General features: G+C 40.4%; 1 protein-coding gene across 4 annotated transcripts in view; it reads right to left on the reverse strand.

Annotated features, from left to right (window-relative positions):
- Positions 1–27,965, reverse strand: part of myo16 (myosin XVI) — a 208,090-nt gene that overhangs the window by 136,427 nt on the left and 43,698 nt on the right. For all 4 annotated transcript variants that reach the window (XR_015852658.1, XM_088352519.1, XM_088352518.1 and 1 more), the window contains exons 2-4: positions 18,873–19,148; positions 10,212–10,282; positions 6,422–6,565 (exon numbers count right to left, since the gene is read on the reverse strand). Coding sequence is in view for 3 of the 4 variants with exons in the window: in XM_088352518.1 (XP_088208644.1) it covers positions 6,422–6,565; positions 10,212–10,282; positions 18,873–19,148 (491 nt within the window). In the remaining variant the exon portion in view is untranslated. The remainder of the gene's footprint in view (positions 1–6,421; positions 6,566–10,211; positions 10,283–18,872; positions 19,149–27,965) is intronic.

The following is a 27,965-nucleotide window of genomic DNA, read 5'->3' on the forward strand; positions in this document are numbered from 1 at the left end:
GTTATTTAAGCATCCCAGAACAAATTCCTCCAACTGTTTGTTCAGCTAAAATCCATCCATCCATCCATCCATTATCTTCACCGCTTATCTTCAGTAGGGTCGCGGGGGTGCTGGAACCCATGCCAGCAGTGGGCAGAAGACACCCTGAACTGGTTGCCAGCCAGTCGCAGGGCACACAGAGACAGACAAGTCACCCGCTCATTCACACCTAGGGACAACATGGACTTAACAATTAACCTGACATGCATGTCTTTGGAATGCGGGGGGAAACAGGATTGCCCGAGAAAACCCACGTAAGCATGGGGAGAACATGCAAACCCCACACAGAAAGGTTTGATCCCATGACCTCAGAACTGTGCCACAGACGCGCTAACCACTCAGCCCCTGTGCTAGCTTGCTAAACTACGATGTCAATAACATAATATTATTTAGATTGGTCCACTAAAGGGTGATACAGCCGCCAACTGAATTCCATACTGATTATAGGTACTTTGAGCATCTCTCCCAATAGGAAAAAATAAGTCCCATACTATTGTACCAAATAAACCAATTCTAAATTGACTGCTTTATATTTTAGTATAGAATAAACTTGCCGGCCAGGGTACTCTTTTATCGATGGGGATCAGTCGATGAATATTATTAGTTGTTTTTTCTCTTAAATCCATAAAAAAACCTTCATTATTAAAATATAATGACTCTGTCCAGACCAGAACAGAAGGAGGACCCAGATGCGTAACGTTACACACATGTTTATTGAGATATAGTGGAAAATCAGCGCTAGCAATTCGGTGCTCGCTGGACAAGGAAAGCAAGCCGCTCACGTGATTGCAGCGTGTTCTGAATGCGGAAGTGGATCTTCCGGAGTGGGAAATCGTCGCTTGGTTGGACGGGAAAAACGGGTCGTTAGCCGGGACGGGAGATCAGAACGTGGTCGGTTTCAAAAAACGGGTCGTAGCTGGAGACAAACGGGGAAATCAAGAATGGACGAGTGGACAACGATGACAAAACAGGACTGACGGGAGTCAGAGTCAAAAATGCTTGCCTTGTGTAAACAGATGTTCGCTGACGGACTGACAAAGGGCGAGTGAAAGCACTGAGCTTAAATAGGAGGGGGAAACCAATCAGGTAACCAGTAGCAGCTAGCGCCAAACAAGCGGGCACAGGTGAGTGTAATGAGTAATCATGACAGATTCATTTCTTTTCACATCAGATTTTCACTGCAACCCAACATTTTTTCCCTCTCAAAATGTCAACTGAGCTTCAAGAATGCTCTTTGAGAATCAATACCAAGATGCTGTGACTGGCTGGCAACCAGTTCAGGGTGTCCCCTGCCCACTGCCCGAAGATAGCTGGAATGGCCTCCATTACCCCGTGACCCTACTGAGGATAAGCGGTGCAGCTCATGGATGGATGGAATACCAAGATGCTCTCTGTCAAAATGTGTCAAAAGAGTCTTGGCTTCTTCAGACTTCCCATGCAGATGCCATTTTCTTTCTTTCACAGCTAGGTTATTTTGCATTTTAGCAACTCATGCCGGATTAGTATCCTAAGTGGGAACGCTTTATGCAGAATATGATGGCTTTCCATTGTAATGAAATGTGGAAACGTTGGCCTCACTTGACGTGCCCGATTGGAAGTCTTATCTTTAAAAGCCGCTGAGAGAAATCGTCTATTGTGTTTGTTCGTCCTGGCTCCTCCCATTCCATTCTTTATCACTTCGTCCTCCATTGAAGCAGAATGACTTTCTGATGAACAGATTTGCACATTTTCTCTCTCTGTTCTCTGAACCGTTGTTACCAATTTTAACCCCAACCGAGTTCTAAAGATGTTCCCTCACCTATTCTTCGCTCCTACTCTCGTTTTAATGGTAACCGAAATCCAGATACTTCTTTAAAAAAAAAACTCAATATGGGTTTACTAATTGGATCAATTTGAGGCTAATTTCTGGATTGTTTTGTACGAAACAACGCAACTTTTAAAAACTCCTTTATACAATTTAACCTTCTGTTTTTGGGAGGATCTTTTGTACAGTACAACCCAATCACTCATTTTTTTTTTGTTGGTAAATAACAATATTATTTGAATCTATCCAACTTAAGTTGTAATAATGAAGTTTTTTGGGGGGTTGTGATTAAAATACTTCATGTTTTCGAAGATTTTAAAACTAAATGACATGATTTTTTGTTTGTTTTTTTTAGTACAATATAACACACACACATTTTTAGGTTCTCAGGAACAAACAACATTTCTGAGTGTTTAGGACAAAATGTACCAATTTTAGGTGGGTTGTTCTTAGCATTAACCAAAATTTGTGGGTTGTTTTGTACAAAACGGCCTTTTTTAAGGTTACTAGTTTTTTGGTCAATAAAAGCAGCTAATTGTTTATTTTTTCTGGGATATAAAATGGAGGGACTGATGGATACATCATTTATCTGTGTTCAGATTTGTTTTTATCCTGTTTGTTTTACTACTGGACACCTGAAAAGAATTGCAAAAAGGGTTTTAATTGTTTTGACTATTACGCACTGTTTACGTCATTCTGACTATCGACCAATCATGCCACTGTTCTTTTATTTCCACACCCCTCTAGGCTGATTTTCTTTTTGTAAATTAGGAGATTTAATAGAAAGAAAAGGCTCAGAGAGCACCCTTTTATTTGTATTTTCATCTTGAAGGTTTTTTTGTGGAACAGGCTTCTTTTGTTCACCATGCAAGCCAAAATAATTTCTGTCTTCGCTCCTTTTTTTGAGTGTCTACTAAACAATAAACCGTTTTATAAAAGTTGTGTACAATACAATTAAATTGTGGTTTAAGAGAAAACAAATAAATGTATTTAGTTGTTAATTTTGGGGAAAAAATTATTATTGATAAAAAAATAAAAATGCCCAAGTTGTATTTTTCTGCCCAATATGTTTTTAAAATATGCATCGGAACTTCTCTGATTCTAACCCTATCCTTAACAGTCATGTGATCCACAGGAGACATGTTGCCTTCTAAAATGTTACATCCTATCCCTTTTCTCAGTAGGGGACTTGTGGAATCGACCTACTTTCGCCTCTTGTGACGGATGCACTTGGAACGTTTGCGTTTGCCAGGCGTTTGAAGTTTGTGGCTAACAGCAAGCCTCCGGCTGCTCTCAGCTCAGTTTCGTTAGTCTGTGGGTAGATAAAGTCGCTCGTTCTGCCTTGAAGTCCAATGGATGGTGGTCTGCTTTTGGGTGATTACATAACAGATTTTTTTAAACTTGTTTATTCAGTTTTAGATTTGGTGATTTTCAAGATGGGCAGCACGGCAGCGCAGTGGTTAGCGCTTGTGCGGCACAGTTCATGTCATGGGAACCTGTCGTGGGTTCAAATCCAGCTCCAGACTTCCTGTGCGGAGTTTGTATGTTCTCCCCGTGCTTGCGTGGGTTTCCTCCGGGCACTCCGGTTTCCTCCCACGTTCCAAAAACATGCATTTCAGGTGAATTGGCCGGTCCAAATTGTCCCTAGGTGTGAATGAGCGAATGAGTTGTCTGTCCCTGTGTGCCCTGCGATTGGCTGGCAACCAGTTCAGGGTGTCCCCTGCCCACTGCCCGGAGATGGCTGGGATGGGCTCCAGCCCCCCCGCGACCCTAATGAGGATAAGCGGTACGGCTAATGAGATGAGATGAGAGATGAGAGATTTTCAAGATACTGTATTTCTGTCCTCATTAGCTGTTCTCTGGCATCTGAACATGCCTCTGACCAGAGGGTCAAGAATTACATCCGTTTTGTGGCTGAGCGAAGGTTCATTGTTCAAGAGCCACTGTTTATTTGTCGGGTATTTTTTTTTGTTTCCATGACAACGGGTGCAGAGTCGGTGACAGTCACTTTTTGCAAAAGTCCCAAAACGAAGGTGAAGGGAGTCCGCACAATGTCTAATGTTTGTTAATATCTGTTTATTGTTCTTGATAGCTGGGATGGGCTCCAGCACCCCCGCGACCCTACTGAGGATAAGTGGTGCAGATAATGGATGGATGGATGGATGTTATTGACTATTTTCAATCAGAGTTGTGACACTTCAATACCACAATGCTTGATATGTATATACCTTTATATACATTTCCATCTGGTATCTATCTATCCAGATGAAACGGGAAACGATAAAGCGGCCATGTCACTCGGGTCAGGGTGACACAAAACATTCTTCAGTTCAACAGCAGGGCCCGACAGCTTTCACTGGTTTACCCCTGCCGCATCATACGGGTGCCCTGCCCATCCCTTAGAATGCGTTTAAACATCCCACTATCCATTTACAATGCCTCTACACTCATTCCTATCACCAACAAGAGCTCTAGCTTCCACTAGATTTAACCCTCTTTCCTGCAGTGCACTCATAACACCATCCATCCACGTCAATCGCGGGCTTCCTCTTAGTCTCCTTCTATTTACTTCAGCTCTGTAGATCCTCTTCAACATTCGCTCCTCGTCCATCCTCTCCATGTGTCCAAACCAACTGAGTACTCTCTTATTCACACACTTGCTCAGTTCCACTACTACTCCAGTCCTGTCTCTCACAATTTCATTTTTCAATCCATCCAATCTTGCCACTCCTCACACACTCCTCAAAACACTTAATTTCAAAAACATTTGATTTCCTTCTCAAATCTGCGTTCAGACTCCAAATCTCTGCACTATACAACACAGTCGGCACAATCACACTCTCACATAGTGCCCTTTGAACATCCATACTCATATTCTTGTTTGCTCATCACTCTCCTGAGAGCACCCAAAACCTTGCTTCCTTGATTCACTCTGTGCATTACCTCACACTCCATTCCACCAACTGCAGCCACATCTGGTAAATGAATGAAAATAGAAATCTAATGGAATTGTCATTGACAATACAGAGAAACAAAATAATTGTATTCATTTTATAAATTGACAATTAGATTAAATTAAGATACTCAAGATATTATAGATAATGTAGTTGTTGAAAAGCTATGTAAATATTACTTTGCTTTCCACCCATCTGAATTTTCTTTCGATAATGTTTGTGGGTTAGAAATACTTATGAATGGTTTGTTAAGTGGTCTGTTATTGTCATAAAAAATAACATACTAACAGCCTATGTAGAGGTTTCCAAATGTTTAAACAAAAAATTCATTTTGAAAAGTTATAATGCTACTTTATCATAATAGCCTTTTCAACGTCATTTAAACTTTCAAATTGTTAATGCTACACAAAGAACACAAGGATGATGGCACTCATACTGATCAGTCATGATCATCTCAAAAAGAGAGGGCGGAAGGGATATAGGGACAAAGAAAAGAAAAGAAAGAATGAAGAAGAGAAAGAAATAATGAAGAGAAAAACAAAGAGAAAATGACATAAAAAGTGAAAGAGAGAAAGACACAGAGAAAGAGAGAGAGGGAGAGAGGAGAGAGAGAGGGAAATGGAGAGAAAGAAAAAAGGTGAATAAAATAAAGGATAGAGTAGAAAGAAAAAACAGATAAAATGAGAGAGAAATAAAAAGAGAGAGAAAGATAAAGAAAGAATGAGGGATGAAGATAGAGAAACGGAGGAGCCGACACACACAGAGAGAGAGAGAGAGAGAGAGAGAGAGAGAGAGAGATAGAGGGAGAAATGGACAGAGAACTTGAGAGAAAGAAAGAGAGAGACAGAGGGAGGGAGAGAAAAGGGAAATTAAATCAAAATGAAAATAGAGAGTGGAAACAAAAGCGAAAGAGAGAGAGAGAGAGAGAGAGAGGAGAGATACAGAAAGATTACGTTACAGAAAACAAAAAGAAAGAAAGAAAGAGAGAAAGAAAGAAAGAAAGAAAGAAAGAAAGAAAGAAAGAAAGAAAGAAAGAGAGGAAGGAAGAAAGAAAGAAAGGGAAAAAAGGGGTGAAATAAAAAGAGAGAGATAGAGAAAGAACAAATAACAGATAAATATGAAGAAAGAGAGACAGAAAGAGGGAGACAGAGGGATAAAGGTAGAATGAAATAGACAGAGAAATACAGGTAGAGACAGAGACAAAGGGATAATGGGAGGAAGAAAGAAAGAGAGAGAGGGGGGGAGAGAGAGACAGAGAGAGAGACAGAGAGAGAGAAAGAGAGAGAGACAGAGAAAGAGAGAGTGTTCTGATAGGGAGCCATCACTCGTCGGGCACTTCAGAAAGCAGCCTCATAGAGCCGTTTTGTTCTTGAACGACCCACCACTACAATTAAGGACAATCTAAAACCTCTGTTCCTTCAGAAACCCTTTGCATTTCCAAATAAAGAACTTGTATTGGAACCACTTGGAAAAGAGAATACAAATTGTACCTTTCACGCTCGAATTAGCTGTACTTGCCCATGCATGCTGTTATGGTGCGAGTGGCTGGTGGCATGCGATTAAGGAAGTCCATTTATTGCTTTGCTGCGGCATGCGTGCGGCGTGTGCTTTTTGTGTTTCTCACCAGAAGCAAAAGCAGCACCATATCGGCGTGGTCGCACACGCATGCTACATGCAGCGCCGTCCAAAAGTCTTCGTCCTGCCGGTTGACGTTCACACCTCGCTCCATCAGCACCTCCGCCGCTAGCACGTTGTCGTGACGGGCGCACTGCGAAATGTTTGGTAGGATAGCGTTCGGAAAGAGGACCTTGTTAGAGCTCGACGGTTTCTAATTACAGTGGTACCTCTGCTTACGAGCCAAATTGGCTCCAGAATCGTGCTTGTATCTCGAATTACTCAGGTAACGACCAAATGTTCCCAATAGGAAATAATTGGTCCCGTCCCATCCTCTCAAAAAACATATAAAAGAACCCTAAATTGCTGTACAACATATCTTCCTGGTCACTAAAAACACATTCAAATAGTAATTAAAGGGTTCTTACAGCTTTTTCATAGCCAAATTCAAGCCCCTTTTTAAGGACTTCCAGAGCTATTTTTTTCAATACAGGGGAACCTCGGTGTTCGAACGCCTCTCAGTTCGAACAAATCGGAGTTTGACCAAAAATTTAGAGAAATTCTTGTTTCGCTGTTCGGTCAAAAATTCGGAGTTCGAACGCCGGTAATGCGTGAGTGCGTACGCTAGAGTGCGATGTTGAGCGGCGTACGGGTGTAGATGGTGTAGATGGCCCGCACCCCTCGTGACCAACTGTTATCACATGCGCACTTGCCTCCTTTTGCTTTCGTTTTTAATATCGGTGAACGGAGTGTTTTAGCCCCTAACTATGCCTCCGAAGCAGGTCAGTGCAAGCAGGACAGGTGAAAAAGAAAAAGTTGTTCGTACAACTATGGCCTTTAAGAAAGACATAATAGCTAAATATGAAAGAGGTGTGCGTGTTTCCGATCTTGCTAGGGAATACAGCATGCGCCTTCTGCTGACCACCACAAAGGTAAGAAATCCTATTCATAATTATTTTCTTTATCTTTTTTTTTTTTTTTTACACGTTCGTGTTAGTGTAATCTTTCGGACGGAAGATTACGATAACGCGAACGTACAATTAGCCTGGGTTAGCTTTAGTTTACGTTGAACATTCAGATAAACATTCAGGGTGTTGGAACTGAGCCCAAAATTCAGGGTGTTGGAATGGAGCCCCGTTTCCAATGAAGCGCTAGCCACTTGTGGTGCTAAATGACTTGTTAACGACCTGATTTTTTTATTTTTACACGTTCATGTTAGCGTAATCTTTCGTACGGGAGATTACGATAACGCGAACGTACGATTAGCCTGGGTTAGGGCCCGGTCACACAGCCGTTTGCGGCTAAATCACGGCCAGAAATTTCTGCCTGTGAGGCGGACGCTATTGGACGCTTTGAAATCGCCATACAGACGAGATACAGCAGTGCTTAACACGCGGTCGGAAATTCGCGCGCGGGTGGCAGCGCGAAATAGTTTTGCGGTGCTTAATTCTTTAGAGCGCGGGTACACAGCCTTTCACGGGCGTATCGAAGCTGAACCACGGCCAGAAATTTCTGGCCGTGAAGCAGACGCTGTTGGGCGCTGTTGGACGCTTTGAGACCGCCATATAGACGAGATACAGCAGTGCTTTACTCGCGGTCGGAAATTCACACGCGGTTGGCCGCGCGAAAAAGTTTTGAGCTGCTCAAAACTTTGAGAACGTGTTAACCGCGGGCGGCACACGAGGTAATGTCGCGGAACGACGTGCTCTGGCCGCGGCCAGGGCGTGGTTACACATGGGTAGGACGGGAAATTTCAGCGGGTAATCGTGGGTGGAGCATGGTAATAGCATGTTCTGCGCCTGTATCGTGGTGTTATTACGTGAAATTAGCGTGTTACGCGTGTGACGGTCAAACGCCTTTCTCCGCGTATATACAGCGCGATTTGCCGAGCACACGTCAGTTGTGCTCGAGACGTCAAGGGGTGAACATGAATCCCCGTCACCGTAGTGACCTCATCTTAATCCATTTTTATTTCTTGACATTTCTTTTCATTTCATAACAAGATAATAAAATAAAAATGAAAAACTATTACAATAATAACATATTGGCTTCTTTAGGGGGGTTGCGTAGGAGTCGGATTTGGGCACAACACCGGCTCGGGAGCTTTTATACCCGTGGTCCACACGAGAAAATGACGCAGAAATGACGCGATGAGGAAGCGGAACAGTCGCCGGCGTCTGTTTTGCGGGCATACCACCGATGAACAGCGGGTTGGCCAATTTTGCGCATTTTCCATCCCGGGCAACCACGGGCAAAAAAACCCGCAAAATTTTAGCCGTGATACAGCCGCAAACGGCTGTGTGACCGGCCCCTTAGCTTCATGTTTACGTTAAACATTCAGGGTGTTGAAACGGATTAAAACGATTAACATTATTTTTAAAGGGAAAAATGATTTCGGTGATTGAACAAATCGGTTCTCGAACAGGGTTCTGCAACGGATTATGGTCGAGAACTGAGGTTCCACTGTATCTCTAGGACTATCAAAAAATGATATTCGGTGTGAAACATGTATTTTTCAAAGCAACAAATACATTTGCCATCTACTCTACTTATGTAGTTTTTAATCTTGCGTGTTCATTTATCAGATCATATGATTTCTAGATTTTGAGTAAATATTCTAGAATATTTGTGGATCTGAGCAATACGTGATTAAATATTTTGAGACAAATACCTCCCGAAAAATATGTGTTGACTAAAATGACGGTAATATGTAGCTTACATTTTTAGTTGCAGGAAGTTCTTCCCATTATAATTTTCCACTGAAAAAAACTAATCCTGGCATACACCTGTCCTTGTATGCCTGGACCTTAGGGGGCTTCATATTTTAAGCAGACTTATTGAGAAACATGGCAACAATTCGAAGCATTTACAAGCACTTCACCCAAAATTCAATTACTTTTTACTCTTTGAAAACATAATTGTAATATTCAAGCTTTTTCCGGAATTTCAAGCACCTGTACAACCGCATTGGTTAAACATAAAGATACAGTAATTTGATAATGATATTAACAAAATGAAATGCAAGTTTATTATGAGGGTCGTAAAGAGTTTGAGGGCGTGCTGCAAAAAAAAAGGGGGGGGGGTCTAAACCCGATTGTCGCTTTCACCAGTCGTAGATGATAACATCATCTTAGATTGCTAATATTGTCGCAATATTCTACATAGTCTGTCTTGTTGTGAGTGAACAGGTACTGTAGTGAGATCAAGAGGCAACTACTCTACACACAAAAAATTAAGGTTACAGTAACTTCAAATGAACGTACACACCCAAAAAATGTACAGCACATTATAGTAGTAATACATTGGGTATTTACACGTCACATTGGGTTCTCCAGCGTAGGGATGCTGCTGGAAGTGTGAATTCTCCTCCGGGGATGAATAAAGTATCTATCTATCTATCCATCTATCTAGTATGTTTAGGAACGTAGTAGTTGGCAAACTGGACAAGCTGATGCTGGCGGTCTCTCGTGGTAGTCGCCGGGACTTCTCATAAACGTTGTTTATTCTTCTTATAGCAGGGTAAAATTTGTGAAAAGAAAGAAAATCGTATACAAAAATTCTCATTTTCATAGGTGCTCAAATAAAGAGGTACCACTGTGTTATCTTTCTGGGCTAGTGTTAATCATGCGATTCACTCCAAGCCACATTCAACACAACAAACCACTGGTTCACTGTTGTATTGTTGAAAAACTTAAATGGTTGCACGCAAATACAAAGTCCAATAAAGTCATACATACATCATTCTTATTACACCCCATATAGCTGTCAAATATTCAGTGCGCTATTTGTGTGTGGCCTACCAAGTGTAGCAAGGATCCACCAGAGGAAATGGTGGTGTGGGGGTCCGCTCCCTCCTTCAGGAGACGCAGCACTACAACACAATAGCATGGTTTAGGATTTAGAAATGTTTATAACAACAAACAAATAAAAAAACAATTTTTTTTATGGGGGACAAAACATTTACTGTCCCAATCCAAATGATTTATCCATCCATTATCTGCACCGCTTATCCTCAGTAGGGTCACTCATTCACACCTAGGGACAATTTGGACATGCATGTTTTTGAAATGTGAGAGGAAACTGGAGTACTAGGAGGAAACCCACGCAGGCATGGGGAGAACATGAAAGCTCCACACGGTTAGGCTGTGATAGCTGGACTTGAACTCTTTAACCTCTGCACCGTGGGGCTACGTGCTAACCACCCAGCCGCCGTACCGCCCAAGTGATTCAGTTTAGGCTTAAATCACACAATGTAGAGCAAATACAAAATAAATGGATGAATATATATGTATACAGCTAAAAGTCTCACACATTCAAAGTACAGTAATGCCTCATTTTTTGAAGACGCTAGCTTCCTAAAAAAATCTTCCAAGTAAACATTTTTTACAAAAACTAAACATTTAAAGAGTAATAATAATTTACACAGAATGTAAAACATCAAGAAACCTTTATTAAACCAATATGCAATCAATACAAATTAAAAACAAAGTATAATTAAAAAAGGGGGGTGAGAGTGTTATGAGGCAGTTTGTTATGGATAAGCAGGTCAGAAGAGATGAGTTTTGAGTCCGGATTTGAAAATCGACTGGGTGATGAAGTCTTATTGCTGGTTATTTTTAAGAAGTTGATGGAGAACCATGATTTAATTTCAAATAGGCAGGAAGTAAAGGTATGATTTTTGGCCCAAACTTCCAACCATCAATGGCAATTGATAATTATCATATAAGAAATACAGAACACATTTCCATGTAGAAATCTGTGGACTGAATGCTTCTTGGGACAGTAGTCACTTTGTACGAAAATGCTTATCGAGATTAATATAAACTTTAGTAAAAGCTTTTTTTAATAAATGCCTTACATTAGGGAGAAAAGAACTTTCAACTGTGAATTAATAAATAGATGTAATAGACAGCAAATGTAAATGTTTGTATATGGGATTATACAATTATGAAACAATTCTAGTAAACATATTCCTACACAAATTAAGGCTGTACAAACAAAGGTGACTTGACTCTGACAACATTGTGATAAAAAAGAATCTGCCAACTACTGTAGAGTTATTGTTAAATATCTTAAAACGTATCTCAGTCGCTAAAAGGTAAACTATTATAATAAAAATCCCAAAAAACTCACACACACATGAAGCACTTTGCAAGTGAAACTTGATTTTCCCACATTTGTCTCGACAGTGTGATGTTGTTGGGCTAAAATTGAAAAGTGATGTTAATTAGGGCAATTATCCTTCATCTCCTTAGAATACGATTAAGATTCAGGACATGGACTCATCCCTGTTAAGGTTCATTCCCCATTTAAACAGTTCTTAGGGAATAGTGTTTTGGCTTTCATGCATAATCACGGTGATGCTCATTAGCGAGGGGCAATTAAGACACATTTAGGATTTACGGCCACAGGATAGTAAAACTCTTACTGCACTCGATGGTGTTACGTAACCTATAATAATAAGCACAATGAGATTTCGTGAGAGAGAATTAAAATGTACACACACTTTACATAATAGACAATAGACTTGTGTATACAACCCTCAGTAAACACTCATAAGAATTTGAAAATCTTATCAGGAGTTTAATGCACATATTATATTGAGACAGTAACTGGTAAATACAGTGGCTTGCGAAACTAATTGTGACCTTTTGTCACATTTCAGACTTCAAACATAAAAATATGAAACTGTAATTTCTTGTGAAGCATCAACAATAAATGAGACACAATCGTGAATTGGATCACATTTTATTAGATATTTTAAACTTTTTTTAACAAATAAAAAACAAAAAAAGTGGGTGTGCAAAATTATTCAGGCCAATTGAATTAATACTTTGTAGCGCCACCTTTTGCTGCGATTACAGCTGCAAGTCGCTCGGGGTATGTCTCTATCAGTTTTGCACATGGAGAAACTGATATTTTTGCCCATTACTCCTTGCAAAATCGAGCTCAGTGAGGTTGGATGCAAAGCGTTTATGAACAGCAGTTTTCAGTTCTTTCCACAGATTCTCAATTGGATTGAAGTCTGGACTTTGACTTGGCCATTCTAACACCTTTTTTGGTGAACCATTTCATTGTAGCTTTTGATTTATGTTTTGGATCATTGTCTTGTTTGAAGAAAAATCTCTCTCCCAGTCTGAGGTCTTTTGCGGACTCCATCAGGTTTTCTTCCAGAATGGTCCTGTATTTGGCTCCATCCATCTTCCCATCAATTTTTACCATCTTCCCTGTCATCATTGAATCATTCAGAGATCCTCACTGAACTTCTGGACAGAGTTTGCTGCAATGAAAGTAAAGGGGCTGAATAATTTTGCACACCCATGTTTTCGTTTTTGATTTTTTTTTTAAAGTTTAAAATATCCAATAAAGTGTTTTGCACTTCATGATTGTGCCCCACTTATTGTTGATACTTCACAAGAAATTACAGTTTTATATATTTATGTTTAAAGTCTGAAATGTTGTAAAGGTCACAAAGTTCAAGGGGGCCGAATAGTTTTGCAAGCCATTGTACACCGCTTATCTTCAGCGGTGGGTGCTGGAGCCCATCCCAGCAATCCTCTGGCACTGGGCAGGGAACACCCTGAATTGGTTGCCAGCCAGTCGCAGAGCATACTGTCATAATGTAATTCTAAAAATAAGATAGCCATTTTAATGCACAACTGTATTAATTGACTGTGTTAATTGACGTGCATCACACCATACCACCCTGAGAATGCCTAATTTCCGGGAGCTAAGCTGTGTCGGGCCTGGTTAGTACTCGGATTAAATACCGCCCGGGAATACCAGGTGCTATAAATTGGACATTTGGCGCATAAATATATACCGTAAATTCCGGACTGTAAGCCGCTACTTTTCCCCCAAACTTTCAATCCTGCGGCTTATTCAGTGATGCAGCCAATTTATGTAATTTTTCTACCGGCCGCCAGCGGCGCTCGAGTACAAAAGGTAAGATTTAGACCGGTGGAATATATGCGCCGAGGAAGACCGCAACTTCTTAGCTTGTGCACAAATGAAATTAGCGTAGACATATCCTCATCATGCAAACTGCAAAAAGAAAGGCACATGACGCAATTTTTGTAATGTATTTATTTTAGAAACTTATTCTGATATGTTTTGTACGAGCAAATGATAAAGAAGGGGCGGGGCAAACGTGGGCTGACGGGAAGTTGAGAAAACGTGAGACGTGTTTGTGGACGCGGCCAACAATAGTGGATATATCTTTTTCCCACCCTTACCTTTGGAAATATACACTTTTTTCCTTGGATTACTTTCAACGGGCACCCGGACTCTGCAGGTCTGCATCAAACTTTAAGTACCGTTATCATTTTCCGTTCATTTTGCCGGCTGTGATTTTTGGACTGTGTCAGATATGGGTTCATTTTGTGTTTGTGTTTCATTTTTTCAATGTGGGCGCATGCGGCTAATATACAGGTGCGGCTTGTGTATGTACAAAATCTTTTTTTTCTCCCGAAATGTGGTGGGTGCAGCTTATAATCAGGTGCGCTCTATAGTCCGGAATTAACAGTATATAACACAATGCAAGGTAAAAATCCACGCAGTCGTGAAACCTCGATAAGTAAAGCGCAATACAGCAAGGGATTACTGTATATTGGAGTTCTGATAAAATCCTGAGCAATCGATTCACACAAAGAAGAGAGCCTTGCATCAGTCACAAATGTAAAGTCAGCGCGTCTACATCCTGTTGTAGACGCGGGCTTTCTAATAAAGCTATTCAGTTTGTCATGCATCGTTAACCAGCCACAAATGCAAATCCCCTTAATTACTCTTATACCTTATCTTGCACAATAATTGCCAGGCAATATTCTCTATTTATACATTTGCTCTTATCTTTAAAACACGCGTAGGGAGAGCTCCACAATCAAGTTACTCTCAGGGATAGTGCAAGCCCTTGTTACGATGCGCCTGAAATGGTGCAAAAATTAAAAAAAAGCCTGGCACCTCTGTTCAGGGTTTCGTACACCGTTTTAATGAACTCTTTTAAGACCTTTCAAAGTAAATTTTCTCCAGTACCTTGAAAAAAAATCTGGTGTGAATCATGAATTTTGCAGAGCCACACATGTATCTGTGATTTACATACACTGCTGTGAAAAATTATGTGCCCCCCTTCCTGAATTCGGAGTTTTTTGTATGTTTATCTCTCACTAAGGTTTTAGATCATCGAAACATTTTTACAATCAGACTGACACAGCCCAAGGAAGTAAAAAATACAGTTTTGAAATGCTGATTCCATGTATTAAAGCAAAAAAAAGTCTAGGCCTATCTGGCCCAATGTAAAAAAGTAATTGTCCTACTTGTTAAACACAAACGAACTGTGACTTACCACAGTTTGGGGAAAGCTGAATTTAATTCCACAGGCCACACTCATAATGGATTGCCACCACCTGTGTTAAATCCAAAAATTATTTAAACTGAATCTGTTAGACTAAGTGAAGTATGCTACAAAGATTGAAATCTATCAGTTTGGAAAAAGTCACGAAGCTATTTCTAAGGCCGCGGGGCTCCAGAGAACCACTGTCAGAGCCATTATCCACACATGGATAAACCAGTGGCACACCTTCACAGGAGTATGACGAGGGCTCATCTAGGAGGTTACAAAAGAACATAAAAAAACATCCAGATAATTGCAGGATTTGCTGGCCTCAGTTAAGGTCAGTGTTCATTAGTCCACTATAAGAAAGACACTGGCCAAAAATGGCATAAGTGGGAGAGTTTCCAGGTGAAAACCACTGCTGACACAAAATAACACAAATGTGCCCAAAAGCAACTTTATTATTCTCAAAGCTTTTGAAAAAACATTGTGGACCTATGAGTCCAAAAATTGAACTTTTTGGAAGGTGTGCAGCCGGTTACATCTACCATTCAAAATGGCATAGTACTTCACCAAAAGAGCATGATCCCAACATTACAGCATGGTGGTGGCATTGTGTCGGTCCGGGGCTTCTTTGCAGCCTCGGGACCAGCACAATTTGCTGCGGTTGACAGAATAATGAATTCTGGTATTTACCAGAAGATCCTAAAGGAGAATGTCCAGCCTTAAGTTTGTGACTTCTAACTCAAGCGCTATTGGATCATGCAGCAGGACAACAATCCGGAACACACCAGCAAGTCCAACTCTGAATGGCTCAAAAAACTAAAACAACGTTCTTGAGTGGCCAAGTCAATGTCCGGATTTAAATCAAATTGAGATTCTGTTGTGTGATCTAAGACAGGCAGTATGCTAGAAAAAACCCTCTAATTTGGCAGATTGAAACCATTTTGTAAAGAAGAGTGGGCTAAATCTTCCAGAGAGTTGTGAAAAACTCTTTACCAATTTTTCCAAGCGTTTGATTTCTGTTATCACTGACAAGGGTAGCCCAACTAGCTATTAGATTTAGGGGGCAATTACTTTTTTTCACATAGAGCCAGATAGGTTTTTACCTTATTTTCCTCAAAAAATGGAATCAACTTTTAAAAATGGCATTTTGTACTTCCTTGGGTTGTCTCTGTACTTTTTATAATACACATTTCTTAGTGCCCTGTTTAGCTGTAACATGCACCTGTCCTCTTGGGCATAACCTGTAGGGGGCAATAACACTTCATACTTTATGTCAACTCCATACAAGTAATGCCAGCTTCCGTTAATCATTATGGAAGAAAAAAATTAAATGGTAAATCTAAGCCACCAGAGAACAGTGTTGGTGTCATTTTCAAGCACACTTGATGAGAAACATGGCGACAATTTCAAGCATTTACAGTCATGTTGCACAAAATTGTCAATATCCTAAAACACAGCATTAAAATTAGAGCGTTTACAAGGATTTTAAGCACCTGTATGAACCCTGTCAGTTGTCGAATACTACCGATAGCTTGTCAGGTTGCTATAAATTGATGATATATGCTGCACAGGTTTGTCTCAATGGCAAAGTAACAAATCACCATGAAGGAAACGGCTCAAGATCATGATGCTTCTCTGTTAAACATGAGTGCTTTCCCCATGTTGGTATTTTCAATAATTTACAGGACAGGAAAGCCTTCCAAGGCAGCAGTCACTTGGTGCAAAGATGCTGACAACATTCAGGTTGACAAACAATTCATTCACCTTTGTTCTAGTAGCTTACCTTTTTTCTACCTCCACAAAATAGATGTTTTTAGAGCCATTCAAATGTATTCTTTTGTGGCTTATTTTACTGCTCCGTTGCCTAAGAGAGTTATAATATTAGTAAATGTTATTGTACGTATTTAACCACGATGATAATTTTGGGCCAGCACAGCAGCGCAGTGGTTAGCGCGTGTGCGCCACAGTTCTGAGGTCATGAGATCGAACCTTCCTGTGTGGAGTTTGCATGTTCTCCACATGCTTGCGTGGGTTTCTTCCGGGCACTCGGGTTTCCTCCCCCATCCCAATAACATGAAGGAAGGTGATTTGGCCGGTCCAAATTGTCCCTAGGTGTGTATGAGCGAGCAAGTGAGTTGTCTGTCTCTGTGTGCCTTGCGACTGGCTGGCAACCAGTTCAGGGTGTCACCTGCTCACCGCCCTGAGATAGCTGGGAAGGGCTCCAGCGCCCCTGCAACCCTACTCAGGATAAGCGGTGCAGATAATGGATGGATGGTATTCATCCACAATTGTAGCTTCATACTTAGGCTATATTATGCCAGGTTGTTCCGTGAGTTCCAAAATAAATGAAAACATATCTTTTATGAATCGCTGAATTCATGACACACCCGTTATTGATCTTTGTTTCTTTTTCTTTGTGGAGGATCCGCGTGGTGGATTCCGTGTCGCTCTCACAGCCCGCATTTTGCTGCGCTTGGGTTGAGGGGCCAAAAAACACCCCTTTTCCTCCCTCCTCACGATTTAAAAATTGTGTTTGCTTTGGGCTAGATCCCTAAAATCAAGTTATTTGGTCGAGGTTGGGCCGGGTCAGGTCGGGTTGGATTTTTTTGGGGCCCGGAATTACCTCTGATTGGAACCAAGGAAAATGGAAATCAACATGCTCACCCTGTGATGGATTAATGCCACAGGTTTTTGGCACAATACAAATCAATTATGTCGTACCCTTCCCACGGCAGCCTCCTCCCCCAGATCCCAGAAGACTGTCCGCTAAAATTGTATTACTTTGTGTTTTCATTTTAAGTTTATGACGTACAATGTTTACCCCTTACCGCGTTGTATGACTTTACGAGTAAGGAATGCAGTCTCTATATTGTACACAGGGTGAAAAGCAACCGAGGGCAAACTTGATTAACTTTCTGTCAGAGGGAAAATCTGCTAGTGTCTTGTTTCCAATAGATGTGATGAACGATGACAGATGCACTTTTCGGGCTAAATGAAAATGCTATTCCCGAAGTGAAGGGGCCTCGTTGAATAAGAATGTGCTTCGTGTTTTTTAACTATGGTGATGGCCTGTCATCAGCACTAATGATGCAAGGACAGACAGGATCCATACCAGATACTGGAAACTGGAGTCAGATATCAGCATGATGCATAATGATGCAAGTACAACTGTTTTTCTGTAAAGTTTTGTTTTTTTGGTGGTTAAAATTTAGATAAAAACATATAGGCATGGTGGAAAAATGATTAAGGTTATTTGTACGCAGCTTGTAAACATATATTTCAATTAATAATGAAAATATTCGACTTTCAACTTTTTAAGGACAACGCACTTTTAAGTTGTGCGCAATTTGTATGCATTTATTGCACATAGTGTGGTTAGCGCATCCATGCCACAGTTCTGAGGTCTTGGGTTCAAATCCAGCTATCAGCCTTCTTGTGCGGAGTTTGCATGTTCTCCCTGTTGTGTGGGTTTCCTCCTACATTCCAAAAAACATGTTCAGTCACTGATTCGTGCTGCACAGGAAGTACGACCTGAAGGGTTCTCTGGTGGATCGGGAAGCGAGCGACAAAAAGCAGGGGGAAGAACTTCCCACCTTTAAGGACATGGACTTCAGGAACAACAGGAAGAAGGTTTATGTAACCAGTAACCGAGGAGCAGAAAGAGAAGTTTATGGAGAAACCTAATCGAGACGTGGAGTTCCTGGTAAAGCTGAAGATCATGGACTACAGCCTACTGCTCGGTATTCACGATGTGGGCTGCGCCGAGCGTGATGAGGAGTGTATCATGTAGGCCAAGTGCAATCCTCTATAAGCCAGGTGGGCCGCGGGTGTTTCGTTATCCCCTAACCAGTCTAGCAAAGAATTGTAATGACCAAAAAATCCGCAAACTCCTTCTTGCACAGAATCTGATCAGCAAAATTTTCAAAGGTTTGGTCAAAGTGAACTATAGATTTCCCTCAAATAAGTGCACCCTCTCTCAGAGCAGCATCAGCTTCACAACACTGTTTGTGTTCATTAAATTGTGCCAAAACCTCGCATATGTTCACAGAGAGATAATACTTGTGTTAAATTGTGTAGTAAACCCGTGCCTATACTATAAAACACGTTATTCTTCCCAAAGACATACCTTCTTTGTCATCGTGACGGATGATGGCATCTTGTAGAACTTCGGCGAGGCTGAAGCGGACCTGCTGCTTCTTGCACTGACCTGCTGGCGAAGCTCGCACATTGATTCCACCTTGTTGCCGCTGCTGGAGGTCCTTCTCACGCTCATAGTACGCTCTTATTTGGTCACAGCGCATCCTCTTTACCAAGCGCTGGCGCTGGCCGACAGGCAGGGACTCCAGCAGGCACTGGTCGATATCCATGTTCTGCCGAAAGGCGTTACATAGCTGGAAACAGCCTGGTGAGGAAGAAATTTGAATTTTCTTTATTATCATTGTACTTTTCTAAACAAAAGACCCAGCTGACCCATCGAGTCAGTAATATAAAACGAAAAAAAAACAAGTGTTTAACAAATAACTTGAAAGATATTATTTTCCTCCCACTTCACCGAAAGATCATATTACATTTAGACTTATCACACATATAATTATGTGTAGCAAAATATGTATCCACTGAAAAATAAAAATCCACTTTTAAAACCATTGTTATTTTTTTTTATTTTTTTGTGGGGGGCTTAAATCTTTGAATACGATGAACATTTCCAGAATAGAAAGCGAGAATCCAGTGTACAGATAGACAAAGGAGCTAAGACAAAGGTGTTTGATATGTGACGAGGAAGACAATGGACTAGCTAGGAACCAAGGGGACAGAGTAATAACTAAGGAAAGAGAAGTGACCAGAGCTGTGATGATGACAATTGAACCTGGAGGTGAGTGGCCGGATAAAATAGGGGTGAGAGTTATAAGAGTACGATAACGTGAGAGGAACAGACAAAGAGAGAGAAAGAGAGAGAGAGAGAGAGAGAGAGAGAGAGAGAGAGAGAGAGAGAGAGAGAGAGAGAGAGAGAGAGAGAGAGAGAGAGAGAGAGAGAGAGAGAGAGAGAGAAACCCACAGAGAAACAGGAAGAGGCAGCAGGATCGTGACATACTGCAGCTCCAGGTTTTATGAAGTATTCATCAAAATATGACTGCTCTTTGTGACTTCAGACACATGTACGTCATTGGACGGGGTGACACTACAGCTGATATTGTGAAAAAGTCCAAAGCTACCTTTTTGAAACGTTTTGCATTATTCTAATGGTTTTCCTCTTCAAAATCCCTACATTTCCATTACTTGTTTTCCTTTGCAAAACCTGAGGGGAATGGAAACACACTTATAGGCTCTGTTTGTAGCAGGCACAGAAGAGTAAATCGGACTTAAAGACTTGACTTTAGGGTTTATTTGAATCCACTATGATAGATCTTAAGATGATAACATAAAACACAGTCGCTTCTGTTTAGCCCTTCGGCAGCGTCACTCTCCTACCCCAACAGAGATGATCACACTTTATCACTCTTTCAGTAGACCTTAAATAAACAACCTAACATCAAGCAACCACAGGCGATCCCTTAATCAGGTGGAGCTAAAACATTAAACAAGAGATGACTAGTTTGTGGAAATTTACTACCTAAAGTGTCGAGTGAATACATGCTGTTTTTTGTGTCATTAATAACTGTTGCCATCCATCACTGTTGATATGAACCAAGTGAATGAAATCAAACAGATTAATATTAAACTGTGAAGTAGCAATGGCAAAATTGCTGCTAATATTTACATTACAAAATAGCATTACAGTACAAACGGTACAATTTATCCTAAACTCATTTATTTCTCACAAATGGGAAAGGCTGGTGCTATTTTTTTCCCTTTTGACTAATTTTGAAGGCCTATAAAAATTGTAGTTCTGTAGCTATATTGTCACGGTTGCCCATTGCCCTCACTTGGCCCCGCCCGTTTGGCGTCAGCTGCAGCTCGTTGCCTGATTGGCTTCCCTCATATTTAAAGCTCAGTTCTCTCACTCACCACTTGTCAGTCCGTCAATGAACCTCTGCACCTGCAAGACGTGTGTTTTGACTCCGTTCAGGTATTCTGCTTGTGTATCCTGTCTGGTATCGATCCCGTCTATCGCGTCCTGTTGGATATCTGACTCCAGTCTCCAGTGTCTGGTATCAATCCCATCTGTCTCGTCCCGTTTGATATCTTGCTACAGTCTCCGGTATTCGGTATCGATTTCGCGTGTCTTATCCTGTCCAATATCTTGCGCCAGTATCCGGTATCAATCCTGTCTGTTTCATACTGTCTGATATCTGACTCCAGTCTCCAGTATCCGTAATCGATCCCGTCTATCTCGTCTTGTTTGATATCCGACTCCAGTCCCCAGTGTCCTGTAACGATTCCGTCTGTCTCGTCCTGTCTGATATCTGACTCCAGTTTCCAGTATCTGGTATCGATCCTGTCTGTTCCGTCCAGTCAGGTATCGACGCCGTAGGTCCGGTATGAAATGAAATGATCTGAATTTATATAGCGCTGTTTAAGTCAATGACTTCCCAAAGCGCTTTACAGTGTGCTTCACATTTCCCAATAGCAGCCTTGTATTGCAGCCATGTAAGACGCTAACCTGCTTATTGGGGTTATTAGGGGTTTAGTGTCTTACCCAAGGACACTTCGACATGTAACACGGATAAGCCGGGATTCGAACTAGGATCCCTTTATCCCAAGACGAGCGCTCTACCTCCTGAGCTACTGCCGCCCCGGTATCTGCTCGTGTATCTTGTATCGATCTTGTCGGCCTCTTGCTTCCTGTTTTTCCACGCTTCTGTCTTACTTCTTCCGCCCAGCGATCGCCGGATCACCGGCAATTGTGTTCACGCGCTTGACTGCCCCATTCCCGTAAAAAAAAAGCTAGGGTGAAAACGTTACGCATCTGGGTCCTCCTCCTGTTCTGGTGTTGACATATATAGGTATAGGACATATCAAAAGAAATCTTCAACCCTCATTTGAAAAATAGTGATTTTCTAGTTTAACCATTGTTTAGTAGACTACAGCTAAACATTGCTAAGTTTCTTAGAACACTCAACTGATGCATGAACAATGCATGAACTTTGCAAGAATTTTTCATCGCTCAATGTTTCCAGTGACACACTCACAAGATTCCGGTCACCATGGCGATCACGTTTCTGCAAAGGTACACAAAACATCATCCCTCTCTGCCCCAACAATAACGAATGGACTTTGTCATCTTTTTTTATGAAGCATCTGTCTGTCCTTATCCATATATTCGCTTTTCTCACCACACTGCCTCACTACGCCTACTAGGCGGCAGCATGCACACTCTCAGTTACTGCAGACAGGAAACAAAACTAGGAAGAGGGGGCTTCCTCGGAGTGTGAACAAAGATCTGATCAAAGCCACTCCTGCCATTTAATGGTCATTTTTTATACTGATCTCATTACGAGAGGCTTGATACTTCCTGCATCAAGCCCTTTATAATAGTTTTTGGAAATGAAACAAACACAAAAAAGAACATATTTATATGATATGGCAGTGAACATGTTAAGTTATCTCCAATTTGTATGCACTGTTGACACCTAAATCATTTTTAATTATGGTGGAACCTCTATAAAACAACATGGCGGCTTAGTGCAGGCTTTTCTACAATTCTTTATAAGCCAGGTGGGCCACTGGGCTTTTGTTATCCCCCCATCAGGTTTGGAAAGTATTATAATACAAAGGAACCCGCAAACACCCTTCTGCACAATATTCAACTTGATCGGTACAACCTCGAAGGTTGTTTCATAGAAAAGAAAAAAGCATTTTGAGGATTTTAGAAGAATTTGATCCATTCAAAAATTCTAATACCTGAAGGTAAATTGGTGGTAAACTGTGATTAATTACAAAAAACGACCCAGACAAATGGATTAAATATTAAAGGCCATACAGTTGGACAATTTTGGAACCAAACTTGAAAGAACAATGAAGTTCTATTTAGTGTTCATGATGGATTTGGCTCGAGATGGACCAATTGATTTTAACCTAATGCACTACACCTTGCAGGAAATTTGTTTCAACAGTGCTGTTTTGAAGTGGATACATCTCTCATTTCTGTCTGTTATATGACCTTCCATGATTCAGGTGGAAAGATTATTGCTAAGAAGCCATTCATGTATCAATTGAGGCCCTACGCCAGTTTTTAGCACTGTTACATTGCCAATGTTCACGTTGCAGTTTAAGATGACTTATTCTCATTTTTAATGCGGTCTTACACATTAAAAAAAAAAACTTAAACGGAATTTGAATATCCACAGATGAAAGCATGCATAGGTATTGGGAAAAAAATGCAGTATGATGATAGCGCAAGCACAGCTCATCACGGCTCATTCCTGGGATTTGAAAAACAAATTTCCACCAATTTTGCACAAAACTTGTCAAGCAGGCAAATTATGTGGTGATACGTTATTAGGATTAGGGCTGCACAGTTTTGGATAAAACCTAATTGCGGTTTTTCAGACCAGTATTGCAATTTTGATGCGATTTACGATTTTTTTAAAAAAAGGTTTTTTTTTTCGTGATAGTTTGTTTTTTTTGTGTGAGTATTTAACCCTCCTGTTGTCCTCGGATCAAAATGGCCTCCCACTGTATTGTTAAAAACCTTAAAAAAATCCTCTTGGATGCCTATAGGCCTTAATCACAAAATGTCTCATAGAACTGCACAGACCACAATTGCACCATCACCTGATCTGAAGCCAGCATGTTATGACCTTCACAAGAATGAAATGTTGTTTTAATTCACATTTCCATGTAAGCTGTAGAAAAATGTACAAAACTGATGTTTAAAATAAAAAAACACTAGGGTAAATCATGTTAAGATCTTTTATATTTAAGAAAACAGAAACCTCTTCTCAGGAACTTTGTCATGGTTGCCTTCTGCTCTCACAAGGCTAAAAACCACAGTGTTTTGTGATCACACAATCGCACTCGATTCGATTTCAGTTAATCATGTAGCCCTAATTAGGATACAAAACAATTTAATTGTATACCATTACAGTTACAGTAATAAAGACATAATGAAATGACAGTTATATTTACTTAAAATAAAGATTCATTTGCAGGATTACAATTATATCTAAAGCTATATTTACATAAACATAATACACCGATAGACAAATTGTGACTATCATAATTTCAATTACCTACACGAGAGCGACAGAAATGAAGCTTAAACTCGCAGGTAAAAGCACTCCGTTTTTGTCTGTATTTTACTTCTCCTTCGATGTAGCACTCATTTTGCTGCAGTTTCATGAGGCGGTTTACGTATTGCGTATTGGTGGGCTAGTGACTCTTTCACGGACATTTAGTAAATTTGATTGTCTTATTTTTGTCTTTTGCAGTTGTTTTTTTGTTTTAATTATACTCTTGTGTAAGATCACTGTATTAATATGAACCTAGGGTAAACTAAAATAGAGCATATTTAGTCTTCCATGTGAAAGAGAAAGTTTATTTTCGCCTAATTAACTTTACTACAAGGTTAAAATGTGAACACTTTTTTGTAAGATTATAATCAACTATGTTACCTTGTTTTACTCCAATTATTTTTCAATGATTTTTTTGTTCATTTATCCTGAATATAATTGAGTAATTTTTCAAAAATTGTCTTTATATTGTTTTTCATTAACATATTATGTATTGGAGTAGTCCAAAAGTAATTGATAGTAATCAAGTAACATTACTATGTCAGAACACATGGTGGACCCGAACGCGTAACGTTTTCACACAAGCTTTATTTTACGGTAACGGGGAGGTCATGCACACACAAACGCCAGCGATTCGGCGATTGCTGGGCAGAAGTGAGACAGAGAAGTAAGGTGCAGGACAACAGGAAGCCTGAGGCAGACGAGATCGAAACCAGACAGGACAGACGGGATCGATACCAGACACAGGATACACGAGCAAGATACCGGACAGGACGGGACAGACGGGATCAATACTGGATACTGGATACACGAGCAAGATACCGGACAGGGCAGGACAGACGGGAATGATACCGGATACTGGATACATAAGGAGAATTCCGGAAGGAGTCAAAATACAAGTCTTGCAAGTGCAGAGGTTCGTTGACGGACTGAATGAGAGCACTGAGTTTAAATAGGAAGGAAGAGAATCAGGCAGTGAACAGCAGCTTGCGCCAAACGAGTGGGCCTAAGTGAGGGCAATGGGCAACCGTGACATAATGCAATATGACGTAATTTGGATTAGGTTACTGATTGCATTTTTCCACAGATAACTAATAACTGTAATGGATTACAATCTTAAAGTAACCCTTCCAGCCTGGGTTATACGTTCTCTCTATCTCTACTGAAGCATCTGACCCGCAATCCTACCATCTGCTTTGTTTCGACATAAAAACACAACAAATACCAGTGTTCCAATCACAAACAAAGTTGGAGGTTGGAATGACTTTAGCTCTGCCCATGCCATTTGTCCTCTACTTGAACTGAATATTAAGAAAACACAAACAAACAAACCATGAAACTCAATCACACCAACTACTTTATCTAATATATGTCATTCTGTCTTCCTGAAGTCCTCTGTGACCAAGTATATTGCTACTTCTTTGTCGTCTGCGATCATTTTCATTGTTGCCTTATTCCGAGGGTGTCTCACAGGAAGTCGCTGTTTTAAATTAGAATTCCATTCCAGTCGGTCTACTGGAGGTGCTGAAACCAGTTGACTCTCGCTAGCATGCTCAAATGTTCTCTCCTGGGATTTCACTGCTGCCCCCCCTAAAAAAACATAAAGGCATTCCAGAGACATGAAAGACGCCAGGTTATATTTCACTAAAATAATCCATGGTTTAGGGGTGAGGGTTAAAGCAGCTTTTTAAAGTTTTACATATTAACAGTGCGATTTACTTGCACTAGAAACTTGCACTACCAGAATATGCCCATAAATAGCTTCATATTTACCTGATAGGGCAGGGGTCTCCGAACGTATTCAAGCTGAGTGATACTTTTTGTTAATAATTAGCACGGAGGGAACCCAGTTTAATGTGCATTTCTAACATATCAATTATTATGTTGTTACTAAGTTATTACCAGGTTAAATATTAGATGTAAGGTTAAATGGATTTAACCTCTAACAAAAGACATTTACCAGGAAATCATAATAACCCAGGACTGGTGAGCTATTTTCAGAACAGGTCAGCGGGCGCCTTAGCTGTCCTTAGATGAAGTTTGATGTTTTATTTGTGTGTGTTTGCCCGTGTGCCCGCAGGCATCATGTTGGACACCCCGTAGTATGGAGTGAGCGGATCAATACTACTGTCATGGGATCAATTCTTTGCTCATCCACCAATTACTTAAAAGTGTCGATTCTCTGCACATATATTAAGATGCACTTTCAACTAAAGCTATTTTTCAAGTACTACCTTGCATATAGTTTGCGCGTTCATCCTGACACTCGGTCTATCTCCTTTTTCTCTTCTAAACCTTATTACGAGTTTATCCTGGAGTGCCACAGCCAATCTCGTTGTAAACAATGTTTACTACATTGTTATTGATGACAATAAAACTCAATTCTAATTCTACTAACTTTGTTTACAAAATATAGTACAATGAGAGGTTGTTTACTTTTCCTGTTGACATTATTACTCAGTAATTGTATTTTTGTTACATTGCTCCCTTTTTTGGTCTGACTCTCTTGACTTTTGCTGTGAAAGACTTGTAATAGATATATGAAACATTAATGTCTTATATTGTTCAAATTTTAATTGCGGTATTTAATTTAAGATATTAACAATTTCAGTGCCAAAAATGTTTGAGCTGTGTAAGCCGTGAATAGAAACTTACTCAAAGGGACATGGGTTCAATTAATCAATTGTAGGAGAAACACTGCCAGCTGACTCCACTTACAGGAAGTGACTGAACTCCCCAAAGGGATGGGTTGGCCTAGGGTCGACCAATCACGTTGAAGTCACTACCCCGTCTCCCACCTATAAAAGAGTGGAACCCCCTTAACTCGCTTTCTTTCTGCCAGCCCGCAATACTGCTGAACACAAGCACTCTACACAACAATTATGGCATTTGACACTTAAAAAAGTATCAATATCAAATCATTAGGATTGATACTATCTTGTTTTTACACCCACCCCTATTACATACCTTTCAACTTTTGTTAATAATTAGCACGGAGGGAACCCAGTTTGATATGCATTTCTAACATATCAATATACCTTGTTTTTACTTGGATCGGATTGAGACAAAACTCTCCAGTATCACCCACCCCTATTACATACCTTTCAACTTATATATCTCCCCTCCCTATTTTATAAATTTTTGATCATTCAAAATTGGGTACGCCTAACAAAATATTTTTGCATGGGTAAAAAAAATGTGCTTTATAAACCTGATCTCTTCTTGCCCTAATTTGGATTGTCTCAGTCACCGGTAACTGACGAAATCTTCATCGTAGATCGCTACTATTGACTTGATATTCTACATAGTCTGTCTTGCTGTAAGTAAACAGGTGCAGTGTTATGTTTGTAAGGTTCATTATTGATTAAAAATCGGAAATTGTGATCATTAATACGGGGAAGCAATTGGCCGAGGTTGACGGATATGTATTTACATTGGCACGGAAATATATATTACCAAAAACAGATCTTTCTTTTGTAATACAAAAAGAAAGAATGAACCAAAATATTTTATGTTGGGCTGGGCAAGTACCCAAACGAGATATAAGCCTTTTTTTTTAAAGTATTGGTACTCTTGTTGGAATGGCATACCGGTATAGGCTGCCTTAAAACAACCATCTAACTATTAGAAACATAAATGGTAAAGGGAAAGATATTTTGTTGAGATTTCCAGTTATTTCTCTGAAGACAGACATTACTTACACAGCACAGGGAATGATATGGATAAGTGGTATTATTATATGGTGTCATTCTCAATGCCTACAAGATGTTGGGAACCTAAAGCCTTTAAAAGTTTGAAATCAGAATTTTTGACATTTTTTTAAGATACAGTGTAACCTCGGTTTTCGAACGCCTCTCAGTTCGAACAAATCGGAGTCCGACCACAAATTTCGAGAAATTCTTGCTTTGCTGTTCGGTCAAAAAATCGGAGTTCGAACACTGGTAATGCGTGAGTGCGTACCCTAGGGTGCGATGCTGAGCGGCGTACGGGTGTAGATCGCTCTTTTCGTGACCAACTGTTATCGCGTGCGGACGTGCTTCGTTTTG

This window comes from Urocampus carinirostris, chromosome 14 (assembly GCF_059441175.1).
Source record: "Urocampus carinirostris isolate Australia breed hairy pipefish chromosome 14, RoL_Ucar_1.0, whole genome shotgun sequence".
Classification (NCBI taxonomy): Eukaryota; Metazoa; Chordata; class Actinopteri; order Syngnathiformes; family Syngnathidae; genus Urocampus; species Urocampus carinirostris.